Source organism: Tursiops truncatus, chromosome 5 (genome assembly GCF_011762595.2).
Source record: "Tursiops truncatus isolate mTurTru1 chromosome 5, mTurTru1.mat.Y, whole genome shotgun sequence".
NCBI classification, from domain to species: Eukaryota; Metazoa; Chordata; class Mammalia; order Artiodactyla; family Delphinidae; genus Tursiops; species Tursiops truncatus.
Genome location: NC_047038.1, coordinates 110,947,644 through 110,965,516, shown reverse-complemented (window position 1 = coordinate 110,965,516; position 17,873 = coordinate 110,947,644). Strand labels below are relative to the sequence as shown.

The window sequence follows — 17,873 nt, the reverse complement described above, 5'->3', positions numbered from 1 at the left end:
GGCATTGCACCTTAGAAAATAAAACAAACAACAACCAAACACGTTCAGGTATTCTAGGACAATAATTTTCACTTGCACTGTATGCACTAGAGGAAAAGGAAGTACTCCCTAGCTCTGTACTCTTGATTTGTACTGAGATAAAGTGAAAATGTGATCAAATTTGTTGGATTCTTTATGAATCTACTTTTAATATCTTTGGAGGAATGAAGCTACATTTGTCAGATGTCCACAGTTTGGAAACATTGTTAAATACCCATGATTTTGAAATGATCATGACGTGCATCTCACTTAGCCTGCCACTGGACCTGGTGCCGTGGAAGGTTGTCAGTCACTGAAGTACCTCTTCTTCCCCTTTGTCCTTTCTTTTGCTTTTCTTTCTCTTCCCTCTTTCTCTTTTCCCCTCTTTCCTTTTCTTTTTCCTTTCTTTTCTTGTTTTTATAGAAAAATGAAAACATGCCTTGTTTTGGAAAAGTAGTTTTGCTAAGCAGAAAGAAACACTTGCGTTTTATATAAATGTTGTGAATAGTGGATCCTGAAAAAAGTAAACCACTGCCCAATTTTCCTCCTTAAAATGCTGTCCGAGCTTAGTTTTAAATCTGCAAAGTTTATTTTCATGACTTGTTCATGCTATCCCCTCTGAGAACAGTTATTTAGTATTCCTGCTCCTGAGTTCTAAATACAGAATAAAGCATTCACTTTCCCTGATTGCATTTTTGAAACAAGAATTGCCTTTTATTAGGGTATTCAAATAGGTCAGCCTAATCATGGTTAAGTATCCATATTAGAAAAAAATATAAAATTATATTTTCAAAATCTATTTTTGCTACACGAATCATCTATTTTAAATTCATTATGAAAATAATAAAATATTAAATGCTTAGGGCATGGTATAAAATATGAAAAAAAATTTCAAGCTCATGGCTCAAATACCATTTTTTAAAAGTATTAAAAACATTTTCCCCCAGGTTAAAAAAAAAAAAGTTTTGTGTTTTCCAGCTTGTCAAGAAATTTAAGAACTTTCACTCATATATATAATTAAAAGAGAAACCTGAGCTGTTGCTGGAATTTGGGCAAAATGCTATTTCTAGATGGCTTCCCCTAAAGATTTGTGTCACTTTCTTTTCCACTATTTAAAATACTATATTTATTAACTTAAAACCTAGTTTAAATTACAAGTTTATTTATATATGTTGGTAATAAATGTCTTGAAATTCCAGTAAATGCTCCTCTTAGTATATGAAATTCTCATTTACATTATTTAAACAGGGAATGCGTGGCCTTTAGCTTTCATTTTTTAAAGAGTGAAATAAAAATTATATTGGATTTAAATAATTTTCTCCTATTTTTGTAAGGAAGAGATTGTGAGTAACTAATTGTGCCTTTAATATTTTATGACTGTTTCTTTTAGGTGCACAGTTGGATAAGATGGGATTCACAATTCTTAGAAAATGCATCAGTGCAGTTGAAACACGAGGTAACATGATTGAATCATTTTACTCATGAGAGGCTATAGGTATGTAAAATCTAAGGGTCATTTCAAATGCTTACTGCATGGTTAAGTTTTGTAGAATGAAATATATTAATGCAAAATGCACATTCTATGCATCAGAGATTCAGTTGTTCATTTACTCTGCCAGGGTGGGGTTTTCCTTTTTATTTACATGTTTCTCCCTTGCATTGAAACAAAGTCAGGGCTAAAATGAGAATCAGTAGAAGAATCAACAGTGTCGGACAACCAGTCTTAATCGCTTCTTGTTCACGCACTAGTGAGATATTTCCATCTTCCATTGTCTTGTTGGCTTCCAGTTTAAAAATCGGCGTCGTTAAGATATCATTTACTTAGAGTAAAATCCATTGATTTTAACTGTACAAATTGATGAGTTTTGACAAATGTGTATAGTTGTGTAACTACCACCACAATCATAGAAGATTCCTCTCTCCCCCCAGAATTCCTTTGTGCCCCTTTGCAGTCAGTCTCCACTCCTTCCTTGACCCTGGCAGCTACTGAGCTGCTTTTCATCACTTTAGTTCTTTTTTTTGTAAGCATTTTATATGAATGGAATTATGCAGTACATTGTCTTTTGAGTCTGGCCTCTTTGTTTAGCTTCTGAGATTCATCTTGTTGGGTGTAGCCCTAGCTCATTTCTTTTTATCGCTAGGTAGTATATAATTCTATGGATATACTGCACTTTGCTTATTCATCCACCTGTTGGTCATATTTAGGTTGTTTCCGTTTTAAACTTCAGGAAAGATAATCCCTCCCCATTTTGGTCCCCTGACTAAAAGCTCAAAGGTCTCTTGTTTAGAGTTCCTAAGGAAAAGCAGGGTCCTGGCGCTCTGCAGCCATTCCAGCAGACTTTGGAGAAACTAAATATTGAACTTTGCAAAACAGGCTCTTTCTGGAGGGTGGATTTCTCTTTGTTTAGAGTCTAGTGAAGTATGGATAAATTGAATATTTAATTCACTCTCATACGTTGTATATCCCAGTCCTACTTTGGATGACTTAGTGGGATGAAGCATTGCACTCACGTTTTCTGTCAAAACAAGGTCTTTGTTATAAAGCCAGGACTGCCACCTGTGAAATGAGAGCGCTGGCTAACAGATGAATACGAGCTGTTGTATGATTTGGGTATTTGCCCATCGATAATAAAAACCCAAGCCACAGAAAGCTTTTCTCCCATTCTCTCTAACAGTGGCAATTCAGGCTATGACAGAATTTCATTCATTTCAACCTGCACTGAGGTTGAGCTGACAAATTTCCTCTTTTTCCTAGTGCTTCAGAAATTTCCAAAATTGGGATTTTCATATCTCTCACTTCATCATTCATGTTTCTCCTTTTCCTGAGCTTCTAGGGAGCCTTCATTGTATCACTTGCATGCTTATTATTTTGGTAAATAAAATTCTTTCCCAAAAGTATATAATTTATACATACTTGCTTCTACCTGACCAGATAAAAAAATCTCTCTAGAATGCTTTCGGATTGGTCTGTGTAGTTGTATGGAGTGTTCTGTACATTGAATGGAATATGTATAGTAGAATCTGCATGTATTGAATGCATTTTTATTATAAATATGTAAATTGTTGGATTTTCTTTACAGAAGAATGAGTCTACAGATTTTTAAGTTAGATTTTCCCCATTTAAAATAAAAGACAAAAAAGCATATGTTTTTCTTTTCAAATCTTTTGTTCCTAAAAGTCTTCCATTATTAAAGCCTTTTGCTTTTAATGGCGTAATAGACAAAAAATAGAGTTAAAAGACTCAACTGTCAGTTCATGTTATTGAACATGATGAGGAACCGTGTGGAATCTCTGAGCCTTTTATCCTAAATTTAAAAGTGCTCTCAGGGACTATTGCTCTTAATGATTTTCCCCACATCACCTATCATGGCTGTTGATTTTTTTTTTTTTTTTTTTTACATGGTACAGATGTTGTTGCATAACTTCTTTTTTTTTTTAACATCTTTATTGGAGTATAAATGCTTTACAATGCTGTGTTAGTTTCTGCTGTATAACAAAGTGAATCAGCTGTAAGTATATATATATCTCCATATCCCCTCCCTCTTGCATCTCCCTCCCACCCTCCCTATCCCACCCTTCCAGGTGGTCACAAAGCACCGAGCTGATCTGCCTGTGCTATGTGGCTGCCTCCCACTAGCTATCTATTTTACATTTGGTAGTGTATATATGTCCATGCCACTCTCTCACTTTGTCACAGCTTACCCTTCCCCCTCCCCATGTCCCCAAGTCCATTTTCTACATCTGCATCCCCATTCCTGTCCTGCCCCTAGGTCCTTCACAACCATCCTTTACTTTTTGTTTTTTAGATTCCATATACATGTGTTAGCATATGGTATTTGTTTTTCTCTTTCTGACTTACTTCTGAGTATGACAGACTCTAGGTCCATCCACCTCACCTACAAATAACTCAATTTCGTTTCTTTTTATGGCTGAGTAATATTCCATTGTATATATGTGCCACATCTTCTTTATCCATTCATCTGTTGATGGACACTTAGGTTGCTTCCATGTCCTGGCTATTGTAAATAGTGCTGCAATGAACATTTTGGTACATGACTCATTTTGAATTACGGTTTTCTCAGGGTATATGCCTAGTAGTGGGATTGTTGGGTTGTATGGTAGCTCTATTTTTAGTTTTTTAAGGAACTTCCATACTGTTCTCCATAGTGGCTTTATCAATTTACATTCTCACCAACAGTGCAGGAGGGTTGCCTTTTCTTCACACCCTCTCCAGAATTTATTGTTTGTAGGTTTTTTGATGGTGGCCATTCTTACCAGTGTGAGGTGATACCTCATTGTAGTTTGATTTGCTTTCTCTAATGATTAGCGATGTTGAGGATCCTTTCATGTGTTTGTTGTCAATCTGTATATCTTCTTTAGAGAAATGTCTATTTAGGTCTTCTGCCCCTTTTTGAATTGGGTTGTTTGTTTTTTTGATATTGAGCTGCATGAGCTGCTTGTAAATTTTGGAGATTAATCCTTTGTCAGTTTCTTCATTTGCAAGTAATTTCTCCCATTCTAAGGATTGTCTTTTTGTCTTGTTTATGGTTTCCTTTGCTGTGCAAAAGCTTTTAAGTTTCATTAGGTCCTATTTGTTTATTTTTGTTTTTATTTGCATTTCTATGGGGGTGGGTCAGAAAGAATCTTGCTGTGATTTATGTCATAGAGTGTTCTTCCTATGTTTTCGTCTAGGAGTTTTATAGAGTCTTGGCCTTACATTTACGTCTTTAATCCATTTTGACCTTATTTTTGTATATGGTGTTAGGAAGTGTTCTAATTACATTCTTTTACATGTAGCTGTCCAGATATCCGAGCACCACTTATTGAAGAGGCTGTCTTCTCTCCACTGTATATTCTTGCCTCTTTTATCAAAGATAAGGTGACCATATGTGTGTGGGATTATCTCTGGGCTTTCTGTCCTGTTCCATTGATCCATATTTCTGTTTTTGTGCCAGTACCATACTGTCTTGTTTATTGTAGCTTTGTAGTATAGTCCGAAGTCAGGGAGCCTGATTCCTTCAGCTCCGTTTTTCTTTCTCAAGATTGCTTTGGCTGTTCGGGGTCTTTTGTGTTTTGATACAGATTGTGAACTTTTTTGTTCTAGTTCTGTGAAAACTGCCATTGGTAATTTGATAAGGATTGCATTGAATCTGTAGATTGCTTTGGGTAATATAGTCATTTCCTCAATGTTGATTCTTCCAATCCAAAAACATGGTATATCTCTCCATCTGTTTGTATCATCTTTAATTTCTTTCTTCAGAGTCTTACAGTTTTCTGCATACAAATCTTTTGTCTCCTTAGGTAGGTTTATTCCTAGGTATTTTATTCTTTTTGTCGCAATGGTAAATGGGAGTGTTTCATTAATTTCTCTTTCAGATTTTTCATCATTAGTGTATAGGAATACAAGAGATTTCTGTGCATTAATTTTGTATCCTGCTACTTTACCAAATTCATTGATTAGCTCTAGTAGTTTTCTGGTAGTATCTTTAGGATTCTCTATGTATAGTATCATGTCATCTGCAAACAGTGACAGTTTTACTTCTTTTCCGATTTGAATTCCTTTTATTTCTTTTTCTTCTCTGACTGATGTGGCTAAAATTTCCAAAACTATGTTGAGTAATAATGGTGAGAGTGAGCAACCTTACCTTGTTCCTGATCTTAGAGGAAATGTTTTCAGTTTTTCACCATTGAGAAGGATGTTGGCTGTGTGTTTGTCATAGATGGCCTTTATTATGTTGAGGTAGGTTCCCTCTATGCCTACTTCCTGGAGAGTTTTTTTTTTATCATAAATGGGTGTTGAATTTTGTCAAAAGTTTTTTCTGCATCTATTGAGATTATCATATGGTTTTTATCCTTCAATTTGTTAATATGGTGTATCACATTGATTGATTTGCATATATTCAAAAATCCTTGCATTCCTGAGATAAACCCCACTTGATCCTGGTTTATGATCCTTTTAATGTGCTGTTGGATTCTGTTTGCTAGTATTTTGTTGAGGATTTTTGCATCTATGTTTATCGGTGATATTGGCCTGTAGTTTTCTTTCTTTGTGACATCTTTGTCTGGGGTTGGTATCAGGGTGATAGTGGCCTTGTAGAATGAGTTTGGGAGTGTTCCTCCCTCTGCTATATTTTGGAAGAGTTGGAGAAGGATAGGTGTTAGCTCTTCTCTAAATATTTGAAATAATTCACCTGTGAAGCCATCTGGTCCTGGGCTTTTGTTTGTAGGATGATTTTTAATCACAGTTTCAATTTCAGTGCTTGTGATTGGTCTGTTTATATTTTCTATTTCTTCCTGGTTCAGTCTCAGAAGGTTGTACTTATCTAAGAATTTGTCCATTTCTTCCAGGTTGTCCATTTTATTGGCATAGAGTTGCTTGTAGCAATCTCTCATGATCCTTTGTATTTCTGCAGTGTCCGTTGTTACTTCTCCTTTTTCACTTCTAATTCTGTTGGTTTGAGTCTTTTCCCTTTTTTTCTTGATGAGTCTGGCTAATGGTTTATCAGTTTTGTTTATCTTCTCAAACAACCAGCTTTTAGTTTTATTGATCTTTGCTATTGTTTCCTTCCTTTCTTTTTCATTTATTTCTGATCAGATCTTTATGATTTCTTTCCTCCTGCTAACTTGGGGTTTTTTTTTCTTCTTTCTCTAATTGCTTTAGGTGTAAGGTTAGGTTATTTGAGATTTTTCTTGTTTCTTGAGGTTGGATTGTATTGCTATAAACTTCCATCTTAGAACTGCTTTTGCTGCATTCCATAGGTTTCGGATCATCATGTTTTTATTGTCATTTGTTTCTAGGTAGTTTTTGATTTCCTCTTTGATTTCTTCAGTGTTCTCTTGGTTATTTAGTAGTGTATTGTTTAGCCTCCAGGTATATGTATTTTTTGCAGAGTTTTTCCTGTAATATCTAGTCTCATAGTGTTGTGGTCAGAAAAGATACTTGATACAATTTCAATTTTCTTAAATTTACCAAGGCTTGATTTGTGACCCAAGATATGATCTGTCCTGGAGAATGTTCCATGAGCATTTGAGAAGAAGGTGTATTCTGTTGTTTTTGGATGGAATGTCCTATAAATATCAATTAAGTCCATCTTGTTTAATGTGTCATTTAAAGCTTGTGTTTCCTTACTTATTTACATTTTGGATGATGTGTCCATTGGTGAAAGTGGGGTGTTAAAGTCCCCTACTATTGTTGTGTTACTGTCAGTTTCCCATTTTATGGCTATTAGCATTTGCCTTAGGTATTGAGGTGCTCCTGTGTTGGGTGCATAAATATTTACAATTGTTATATCTTCTTCTTAGTTTGATCATTTGATCAATTATGTAGTGTCCTTCTTTGTCTCTTGTAACAGTCCTTATTTTAAAGTCTCTTTTGTCTGATATTCAAATTGCTACCTCAGCTTTCTTTTGATATGCATTTTCATTGAATATCTTTTTCTATTCCCTCACTTTCAGTCTGTATGTATCCCTAGGTCTGAAGTGGGTCTCTTGTAGACAGCTGATATATGGGTCTTGTTTTTGTATGCATTCAGCCAGTCTGTGTCTTTTGGTTGGATCATTTAATCCATTGACATTTAAGGTAATTATCAATATATATGTTTCCTATTACCATTTTCTTAATTGTTTTGGGTTTGTTTTGAATGTGTTTTCCTTCTCTTGTGTTCCCTGCCTAGAGAAGTTCCTTTAGCATTTGTTGTAAAGCTGGTTTGGTGTTGCTGAATTTTCTTAACTTTTGGTTGTCTGTAAAGGTTTTAATTTCTCCGTGAAGTCTGAATGGTATCCTTGCTGTGTAGAGTAATCTTGGTTGTTGGTTTTTCCCTTTCATCACTTTAAATATGTCCTGCCACTCCCTTTTGGCTTGCAGAGATTCTGCTGAAAGATCAGCTGTTAACCTTATGGGGATTTCCTTACATGTTATTTGTTGCTTTTCCCTTGCTGCTTTTAATATTTTTTCTTTGTATTTAATTTTTGACAGTTTGATTAATATGTGTCTTGGTGTGTTTCTCCTTGGATTTATCCTGTGTGGGACTCTCTGTGTTTCTTGCCCTTGATTGACTATTTCCTTTCCCATATTAGGGAAGTTTTTGACTATAATTTCTTCAAATATTTTCTCAGACCCTTTCTTTTTCTCTTCTTCTTCTGCGACCCCTATCATTTGAATGTTGGTGCATTTAATGTTGTCCCAGAGGTCTCTGAGACTGTCATCGGTTCTTTTCATTCTTTTTTCTTTATTCTGCTCTGCAGTAGTTATTTCCACTATTTTATCTTCCAATCACTTATTCGTTCTTCTGCCTTAGTTATTCTGCTATTGATTCCTTCTAGAGAATTTTTAATTTCATTTATAGTGTTGTTCATCATTGCTTGTTTGCTCTTTATTTCTTCTCGGTCCTTGTTAAACGTTTCTTGTATTTTCTCTATTCTATTTCCAAGATTTTGGATATCTTTACTGTCATTACTCTGAATTCTTTTTTAGGTAGACTGTTTCCTCTTCATTTGTTTGGTATGGTGGCTTTTTACCTTGCTCCTTCATCTGCGGTGTGTTTTTCTGTCTTCTCATTTTTCTTATCTTACTGTGTTTGGGGTCTCCTTTTTGCAGGCTGCAGGTTCGTAGTTCCCGTTGTTTTTGATGTCTGCCCCCAGTGGGTAAGGCTGGTTCAGTGAGTTGTGTAGGCTTCCCTGTATAGGGGGCTAGTACCTGTGTTCTGGGGGGTGGGGCTCAATCTTGTCTTTCTGGTGGGCAGGGTTGTCTTTCTGGTGGGCAGAGGTGGAGGTCCCATCCCTATTCTTTTAGGGTGTCTGTGAATTTATTATGCTTTTAGGCAGCCTCTCTGCTAATGGGTGGTGGTGTGTTCCAGTCTTGCTAGTTGTTTTGCATGGGGTGTCCAGCACTGGAGTTTGCTGTCCGTTGGGTGGAGCTGGGTCTTAGCATTGAGACAGAGTTCTCTGGGAGAGCCTTCGCCAATTGATATTATGTGTGGCCAGGAGGTCTCTGGTGGTCCAGTGTCCTGAATTCTGCTTTCCCACCTCAGAGGCTGAGCCCTGACACCAGGCCGGGGCACCAAGACCCTGTCAGCCACACAGCTCAGAAGATAAGGGAGAAAAAGAAAAAAAGAAAAGAAAAATAAATAAATATTTTTAAAAAGTAAAATTATTAAAATAAAAAAAATAAGAAAGTAATAATAATAATAATAAAAAAGAAGAGAGCAACCAAACCAGTAAACAAATCTACGAATGATAACACGTGCTAAAAACTATACTAAGAGAAACATAAAAATCAGAAACAAGTCAGTTGCAGACAGTTGCCCACAAAGTCCACCACCTCAATTTTGGTATGTTTCATTGTCTATTCAGGTATTCCACAGAAGCAGGGTACATCAAGGTGATTGTGGAGATTTAATCTGCTGCTCCTGAGGCTGCTGGGAGAGATTTCCCTTTCTGTTCTTTGTTCACACAGCTCCCGGGGTTCAGGTTTGGTTTTGGCTCCACCTGTGCATGTAGGTCGCCCTGAGGCATCTGTTCCTGCCCAGACAGGATGGGGTTAAATCAGTGGCTGATTAGGGGGCTCTTGCTCACTCAGGCCGCGGGGAGGGAAGGGAAGGGTATGGTAGCTATAGTTGGAATGCTGGCGAGCTTGTGGCGGCATAGGCGGGTGTGATTTTGCAGTAGCCTGAGGTGTACCGTGTGTTCTCCCAGGGAAGTTGTCCCTGGATCCTGGGACCCCGGCAGTGACGGGCTGCACAGGCTCCGGGTGCTGGGAGGCGTGGATAGAGACCTGCGCTTGCACACAGGAGTTTTGGTGGCTGCAGCAGCAGCATCAGTGTTTCATGCCCGTCTCTGGTGTCTGAGCTGATAGCTGCGGCTCCCGCCTATCTCTGAAGCTTGTTTAGGTGGTGCTCTGCCTCCTTCTGTGGGCAAGCAGGGAAGGAATCCCCTCTCCTCGCACACCCTGAAACAATGGTCTCTTGCCTCTTAGGCAGGTCCAGATTTTTCCTGGACTCCCTCCTGGCTAGCCGTGGCGCACTAGCCCCCTTCAGGCTATGTTCACACAGCCAACCCTAGTCCTCTCCCTGGGATCTGACCTCTGAAGCCCGAGCCTCAGCTCCCAGCCCTGCCCGCCCCGGCGGGGGAGCAGACAAGCCTCTCGGGCTGGTGAGTGCCGGTCAGCACCGATCCTCTGTGCAGGAATCTCTCCGCTTTGCCCTCCGCACCCCTGTTGCTGTGCTCTCCTCCTTGGCTCTGAAGCTTACCCCCTTCGCCACCCACAGTCTCCGCCCGTGAAGGGGTTTCCTAGTGTGTGGAGACCTTTCCTTCTTCACAGCTCCCTCCCAGAGGTGGAGGTCCCATCCCTATTCCTTTGTCTCTGTTTTTTCTCTTTTTTTTTTTGCCCTGCCCAGGTACGTGGGGAGTTTCTTACCTTTTGGGAGGTATGAGGTCTTCTGCCAGCGTTCAGTAGGTGTTCTGTAGTTGTTCCACATGTAGATGTATTTCTGGTGTATTTGTGGGACAGAAGGTGTTCTCTTTGTGTTCCTGCTCTGCCATCTTGAAGGTGCCCCTGCATCACTTCTTTTCATCAGTCAGGATAAAGCTAGTTTATGTTCCTGTAACAGGAAACCTGAAATCCTCTGTGGCTTAAGACAACAAGACTTATTTCTCACTCAGACATTGGTAGGAGGGCTTTGCCCATCACTGATATCTGGGCTTCCAGGTTCCTGGTTGCCTTGCCTGGAGGGCTTTGGACCAACAAGTGAGTGCTCTGGCCTTGAAGTGAGTCATTTGCTCACAGTTCAGTGGTCAAAAATGGCCACATGGCCCCACTCAAACCCAGTGGGTCTGCATAGCACAACCCTACCAGGAGCCTGGAAAGTACACAGCCAGGAATATTTGGTGGATAACATTAATGACCACTGTGTGTGTGTCACGTGCCTGTGTCCAAAGGCATTTAATGATATCTGATTGAAGAATTATTTCTAATCACTTTTTTCAGTGTTTTAAACATGACTATCATTGTCTGAAAACTACCATTTCGTATGTTTTGGTTAAAGCAGTTAGTGTACCTTTTACCTATCATGTTCTTTTATTTTTATTTATTTTTTATAAATAAATTAAATTATTTTTGCCTGAGTTGGGTCTTTGTTGTTGTGCATGGGCTTTCTCTAGTTGCTGCGAGCGGGGGCCACTCTTCGTTGTGGTGCGTAGGCTTCTCACTGTGGTGGCTTCTCTTGTTGCGGAGCACGGGCTCTAGGTGTGCGGGCTTCAGTACTTGTGGCTCACGGGCTCTAGAGCGCAGGCCCAGTAGTTGTGGCGCATGGGCTTAGTTGCGCCGCGGCATGTGGGATCTTCCTGGACCAGGGCTTGAACCCGTGTCCCCTGTATTGGCAGGCGGATTCTTAACCACCGTGCCACCAGGAAAGCCCTACCATGTTCTTTTAAAAATAGCATGTGGCGTTTTTATCTACTTTGTTTGTGACATCAGTTAAATATTTGCAAAGCATCAGACAGATGTCTAAAATTTACTATAGTCTTCAGTACCCTAAGAAAAGGTAACACTTTTAGAGTATTCACATACTAATATAGATAGCATATATAATATATGACACATATATAATATCATCTGTATTGGCCAAATGGGACTGTTAGCATTTACTGTACTTTTGGCATCAAAGCAAACCCCGTTTCACTACAGTATCAGTGTCAGTTAACAGATCATACTCTTCTTTTCCATAGAGTTGTTTGTTCATGAAGGTAAGGCACGTTTGGGAGTCAGATCAACTGATCTTTCATCCATTTACCGAGTGTTTGTCAATGATGTGAACCGGCTCTTAATGGATCCAGGCAGTCTGACTACCACTGGGAAAGTATTGCTTATGTTTTCCAAGCTGAAGGACTTCCTAAAGCAGCTGTTCTCAAACATTGCTGTGCAGTGGAATCACCTGGGATCTTCAAACCACACTGCTGCCTGGCTCTCACACCCAGTCAGCCTGATGTCTTTGCTGTCAGGTGTGAAATAGGAAGTTGGCATTTTCAGTGCTCCTGAGGTGATGCTGATACATGGTAAAGTTCAGGCACCACTGTCCTGATGTTCTTGTGTGTTGGAGCAATGGAATACACAGTTGTTATCTTTGTAGTGTCCTGTTACATGGGGAACTTTCAACTTCTTTTTAAAAATAACCCAACCTAAACCCAGACAAACAAAAAAGAAAACTTCCCAAGAAAATAGCACAGTGTTCTTCTCCTTCCCTCAGTAACAGGTGACTTATCACAGTTAAACCCTAGCTCTCATCTGAAGCCAGTCGGCCAGTATTTATTGAGCATTCACGTGGTGTATTGATAAATAGCCTTGCTCTAGGCCGTTGAGATACATATTAAAGGCTGGTTACATATAATTCTTGATCCATGAATGGTAGACAAAATATAGATATTTGTAATTTAAGTATAACAGGTACTAAAATAAAAGTGTTACAATTTTGCATGGATCAAGGGAATTTGAATGCATTTTGATGGATTGCTGAGTACTTGATCTTTTTTTCTTTTGCGGTACGTGGGCCTCTCACTGTTGTGGCCTCTCCCGTTGCGGAGCACAGGCTCCGGACGCGCAGGCTCAGCGGCCATGGCTCACGGGCCCAGCCGCTCCGTGGCATGTGGGATCTTCCCGGACCGGGGCACGAACCCGTGTCCCCTGCATCGGCAGGCGGACTCTCAACCACTGCGCCACCAGGGAAGCCCTGAGTACTTGATCTTAATTGAGGACTGTGTTTAGGAACAGCCTTCTTTGGTTTTAAAGTAGTAGAAAAGTATATTTTAGCATTTAGAGGGACGTCAGCAAAGATGTGGAAACAGAAGCAAGCCAGATGGAAAGGAAGCATGAAGAAACAGAGGTAAAGAAGTACTCAGGTATTTGCATTTAATTGGCAAGGACCTGGGGTAAGTACTAGAGGGTAGTGGATAGCAGAGTAGCAGGCTTATCAGAAAGGTAATTATAAAAACCAGTATTAGTAGCCATAGGTGGAATGACTCAGAATTCTGCCTAGGTTGGAGTATTCCACAGGGGAGGCAACTGATTGAGGATGATCGATTTGGCACTGGGGTCGGGCAGCACGGATACGTCCAAGTGATTGAGCAGAGGAAGATGTCGTCATCTGGAGCAGTTGGTTGTACACAGAGAATCACAGTTCTGCAAGGAATTTCACCTTCAAGTTTTAGTTTGGGAAACAAAGGATATCAGGGAAACTCATGGGTCCCTGGCAGACCTGATGAAATATATTAGGATCACCAGGGTGCTTCTTGAAAATGCAGATTCCTGGGCTCAGTCATCTTTGTTGAATCAAAATCATTGGTGGCCGGGCTTCTGCGGTAGACAGTGAGAGGTCCAGTAAGAACAGACAGGTGGAGACGGGAGTTTTCTCATCTTGTACTTTTTAGGGGATAGAAGAAGCTTTCCTGAGAAAGTAGAGTTTATGAAGGCTCCAGGTCCTGGATCCATGTAACTTCTGGGATTACAAGAGAGAGCATAGTTGATGTAGGGTACAACCTCCACCCTAAAAAGTGAGCTTAAGAGAAGTAATCACCAAATGTCTCAAAGTGGCCAAGTTGCAGTGCATCAGAAGTCAAGGATGGTTCAAAGCTAGATGCTTGTAGGTTAATCCAAGGCAAATTCAGAAGCGTTCACTCATCTCACCGCTTTGCTTCTAGCCCTCCTACCTACCATCTCTGCATGATGCCTAGTTTCTGATGCCCTGTGGTAGTTTCTCCCTCTGTGGGAAAAGACGCCAGTATTCTCAAGCAGTTTATACACCCTCTCGGCCATTGTTTGTGTCTGATCCATGGCGCTGTCATGATGGGGTCTGCTTTTCCAGGCGCCTGCACCCCTGGAAGATGATGATGGGTCCAGTCTTTTCCTTTGCCCCTCCTGGGCCTCTGAAATACCACTGACTCTAGGCTTCCTTGAGGACCCAGCAGTCGGGCTTCCTTCCAAAGTACGAGGGGGAACTGTTCTAGGTGCACATTTGCAGGGTGTCAGGAGCAAGGAGTCTTGGCAGGGAAAAGAGTGGGTGTTGAAGTGGAGGGGTTTGAAAGGATGTGCTGCACCTGGGACCTGAGAGTCATTGGGTGAGACTGGAGGAGGGGCTGGAGAGGTGTGTGGGAGAGAGGGGGCACTCAGGTCCCTCTGTGGAAGGTTTACCTTTCTGTGGGTGACAAGGATTTGTAGGTTTACGTTCCAAAGTGGTGCAGTAAGGGAGGCATTCTGGAAAGTTGTAGTTTGGTAAAACTTTGTTAACCTTTCAGACCCTTAGTTTCTAAAAGACTGGAACTAGGAAGTTCATTCTCACTGTCTACTCCCACCCACGTCTGTGAAGGTCAAAAGAGCTAATTTTGATGATGGTAGATTTTACTACTCATAAATGTATCTCTTTATTTCCTCTTTCCATCCTTCCCCTGGATTGTTTTAATCCCGAGATGTACACGTTCTTCATTTGGCACTTCTGTTGCCTGGTATCGTTAACTGTGTCTCACATATTTATTTTGTTTCTGGAACTTTGCTTTTCCCTTGGAGTAGAGAAAATGTCTTATTTATCCTTTGCCTCTTTGCATTTCTAAGTACAATGTCTTGCACACGTAGTAAGCACTCAATAAGCAATTGCTTTTTGCTCGAGTATTCAGAGATCTGCTGAAAATGCCACATTGGCAGTATTATGTGTTCCAACAGTTTGTAATATTATTGGAAGATTAGTGAAAGAATTTATTCTTCTGTATGTGATTGGAATTAGTGCTTTCAAATAACTTGCAAGATTGGTTTTCACTCCATGAATTTGTCAGCATCTTTCTGAATTATGGGTAATATTTTAGACATAGATAGAAAGATGCATCATGTTACATATGAAAAAAATCGCAAGGTTTCAGAGCTTGGAGAATAATTTCCTTAAGTAAACAACTTAAGGAGCTGCCTCCCATGCCCAATACCTGGTCTTTTGTTTGGAACTGGGTGACACAGCGTTTTTCAGGTGCATATGTTGTAAAATGTGCAAAAACAAAGTAAGGCTCTTTTGCTTAAAAAGTTCTTTAAATAGTCGTCATGATTTAAAACTATATTTGTGTGCCACTTCTGTTTATGAATTTCTCTTAAAAAATTCTTCCATATGTGGATAATTTGAATATTCACTTTAATTTCTAGAGCATGGCATTAAAATGTCGGTCTAGGCAAGCTGTCAGTTATCAAATTCAGCTTTGTAACAAGCTGTGAACTCATGGGATAGAAGTAGGAAGCCACATCTAAGATGTGACAGTCTGAATTGTCGCATGTAAAAGTGAATTTCTCTTTCTTTGGAAAGCAAAGTTTTAGGTCTTTGGAAAATCGTTCTCAAGTTGGCTTGAGGGTTTTTCTGATTCCAGAGCACTTCTGGAATTGTATGGGGCCTCAAGACGGTAGAAGATGATAATGTATAGTTTCAGTATTAATCTTTGTGGGAGGGAAAATGCCCAAAGTGGACTTCAACATATTTTACTACGTTTGCACATTAATCTTCAACTGCCGAGGGCCAATTATGTGCAAAATGAAGAAAATAAAGAACAGCTGTCCCCAGAAAATTTACAGCAAGTAAACTAGACCTTCTTGCTCGCTGTCTCTTTTTGAATCAGAATGGGTGTGAGATGTGTGTGGGTGGATACAGAGGACAGGCTTCCACGGTAGGGAGGTGAAGAGTCTTGTGGTGTCTGCAGAAATGCAAATGTGGAGCTGAAATACTAACTCCAGGCGATTCGGGACTGATTTTTAATTTTCTCAATTAGTAATCTTATTTGTTTTAAGAGCAAAGAAGTGTCTAAAGCTATTAGCCTCCAAATGAATGGTTGAGTGAAATTAATACAGACAGATGGTTAAATCTTCTTGCTCCTGAGTAGGTGTGCGAGGCTTTGTGTGTTCGGCTCCCATTTGGATGAGGTCCGTGGGCATTTTATTGTAAGGCTCTCTCGGCACTCTTAGCATCAGCTGGAGAACAGGGACTCAGAAGTCAGCCTTGTTCAGAATCTCTTTCTCCACTTCTTCGCTCTGCAGCCATGCAAGTGAGCTGGTTAACCTCTCTGTCTTGATTTGATCATGTGTAATTCGGGATAATGGTAGCAACTTTTTCGTAGGGTCGTTGTGAGAATTAAACAGGGAGGCTTGGGACATTGGCGTATATTGAGTGCTCAGTAAATGTGAGTTGCTTCTTTAGAAATAAATCTATGAATTGAGGCCAGTCACAATTCAGTGGTCCCATTATTGATGCAAGGCTCTGGGAACACTAAGGGATTTGTTTTTTAAATAGTAATTTATATAGGCAAAGAAATCCCCTGAGTTCACTTTAGTCACGTAATTTTAAGTGGCTCTTGTAACAAGCAGTGAAATTAACTGGCTTGCCTTTCAACCTCCTGTCTCTCTGCCCTACGGATACTTGAGCAGTTAAATGGCCAGAGTGCAAGGAAGAAAAGAGACTCAGGAGCAAGATGATGGCTTTAGATTATCTCAAGCTTTCAGAAAAAAAGAGGAAAAGAAAAGAGAAAAGAAAAGAGGAAAAAAAAAAAGAGAGAGATTGTCCAGGGTTGCCTTTGCCTAACATGGATTTGTCCCTAATGCCACAGCTGCTCTGAGGTGGAGGAGAGGCAGGTGGCAGTAGCGAGACACCAGTAGACCTTTTCTAATATTCTGATCTCTGTAGAGGAGGGATAAAAAGGAGGCTTGCAAATAGCAACGGGCAACTTTTGCCTTGAGTCTGAGTCTCTTTTCTAATTTAGAAGTAAGTAAAAATTTGTAGCTACTTCAACTTGAGCTACACGAATGATGAGTTTGAAAATAACATGTACTCTTCCCTAGCTGCCCATTTATTCCAGCTTACTTTACTACTTAATACTGCTGGGTGTGTACATGTTAGGTGGACTTTACTCAGAACTTTCTGGCTGTTTCTTGAAGGAAAGATACAGGGGAGAAATGGTCAAGGTATGGTTCCTGCTCTTAAATCTAACCTTTAGTTTCAAGACAGTGAAGGTGCTGAGATTTTACTTTACTTTCCTGTGAACAAGTTAGCCTGTACGGTTTCATGGATGCTGGTAGAAGACACAAGACTCCTGGATCAGAGGTGAAGGACAGTTCATTACTCTCAGTAGCCAGTGTTTTACGTTTCGTGTTGGGCCCTGAGCCCCAGTTCCCAAGGGCACTGCAAAGAGGCTCAGATATATCTGCACACATTGGGTTGTGTTTTAGGAGAAGGATAACTCTGAACTTAGGAAACTCGACTCTTTCGAAATGACTGGCAAGCATGTCTGCCGTTTGCTCTAGATGGACACTATATTTTCCAAGGCTGCAAGCAAACCTGTTCTTTGCTTCAGAGGGAGATGCTGGCGCAGATGGTGTTCACCCACCCTGGGGTGTTGCTGGCGGAGGTGAGTGGGTGGAGATGACGTGAGAAGATGCTCTGTGAGCAATTGAGGCCGGAGTGTGGCAGATCCCAGGTGCTGGGCTGCGTATTTGCCTCAGTTCTGTAGGCACTGGTGCGACAATGACAGATCTGAGCAGGGGTGCGTTCAGATCTTTGACAGGAAGTAGAGTTGATGCGGGGAGGGGCATAGAAGGAAAGATGACTGGTTGGGTTTTAGAAATAATCCAGGTGAGAAATCACGGAGGTTTAAACTTGCCATTGGCAATGGAAAGAAAAGATGCATAGAAGAGACGCTTGGCAGAAAAATAGAATCTGGTGGCCTGTTGGATGTAGGAGGTAAACGAAAGGGAAAAGGAAAACCTGACTCTAAGGTTTCCAGCCCTGGTAGCTGAAGACATCTTTAGCCAAGACAGAGAATGCAAGAGGAACAGTAGGTTCAGGGGGAAT

At 40.3% G+C, this 17,873-nt stretch overlaps 1 protein-coding gene across 6 annotated transcripts in view; it reads left to right on the top strand.

Moving 5' to 3' along the window:
* Positions 1-17,873, top strand: part of ARHGAP10 (Rho GTPase activating protein 10) — a 326,473-nt gene that overhangs the window by 166,826 nt on the left and 141,774 nt on the right. For all 6 annotated transcript variants that reach the window (XR_012332146.1, XR_012332145.1, XR_012332144.1 and 3 more), the window contains one exon: positions 1,409-1,474. Coding sequence is in view for 3 of the 6 variants with exons in the window: in XM_019926557.3 (XP_019782116.1) it covers positions 1,409-1,474 (66 nt within the window). In the remaining 3 variants the exon portion in view is untranslated. The remainder of the gene's footprint in view (positions 1-1,408; positions 1,475-17,873) is intronic.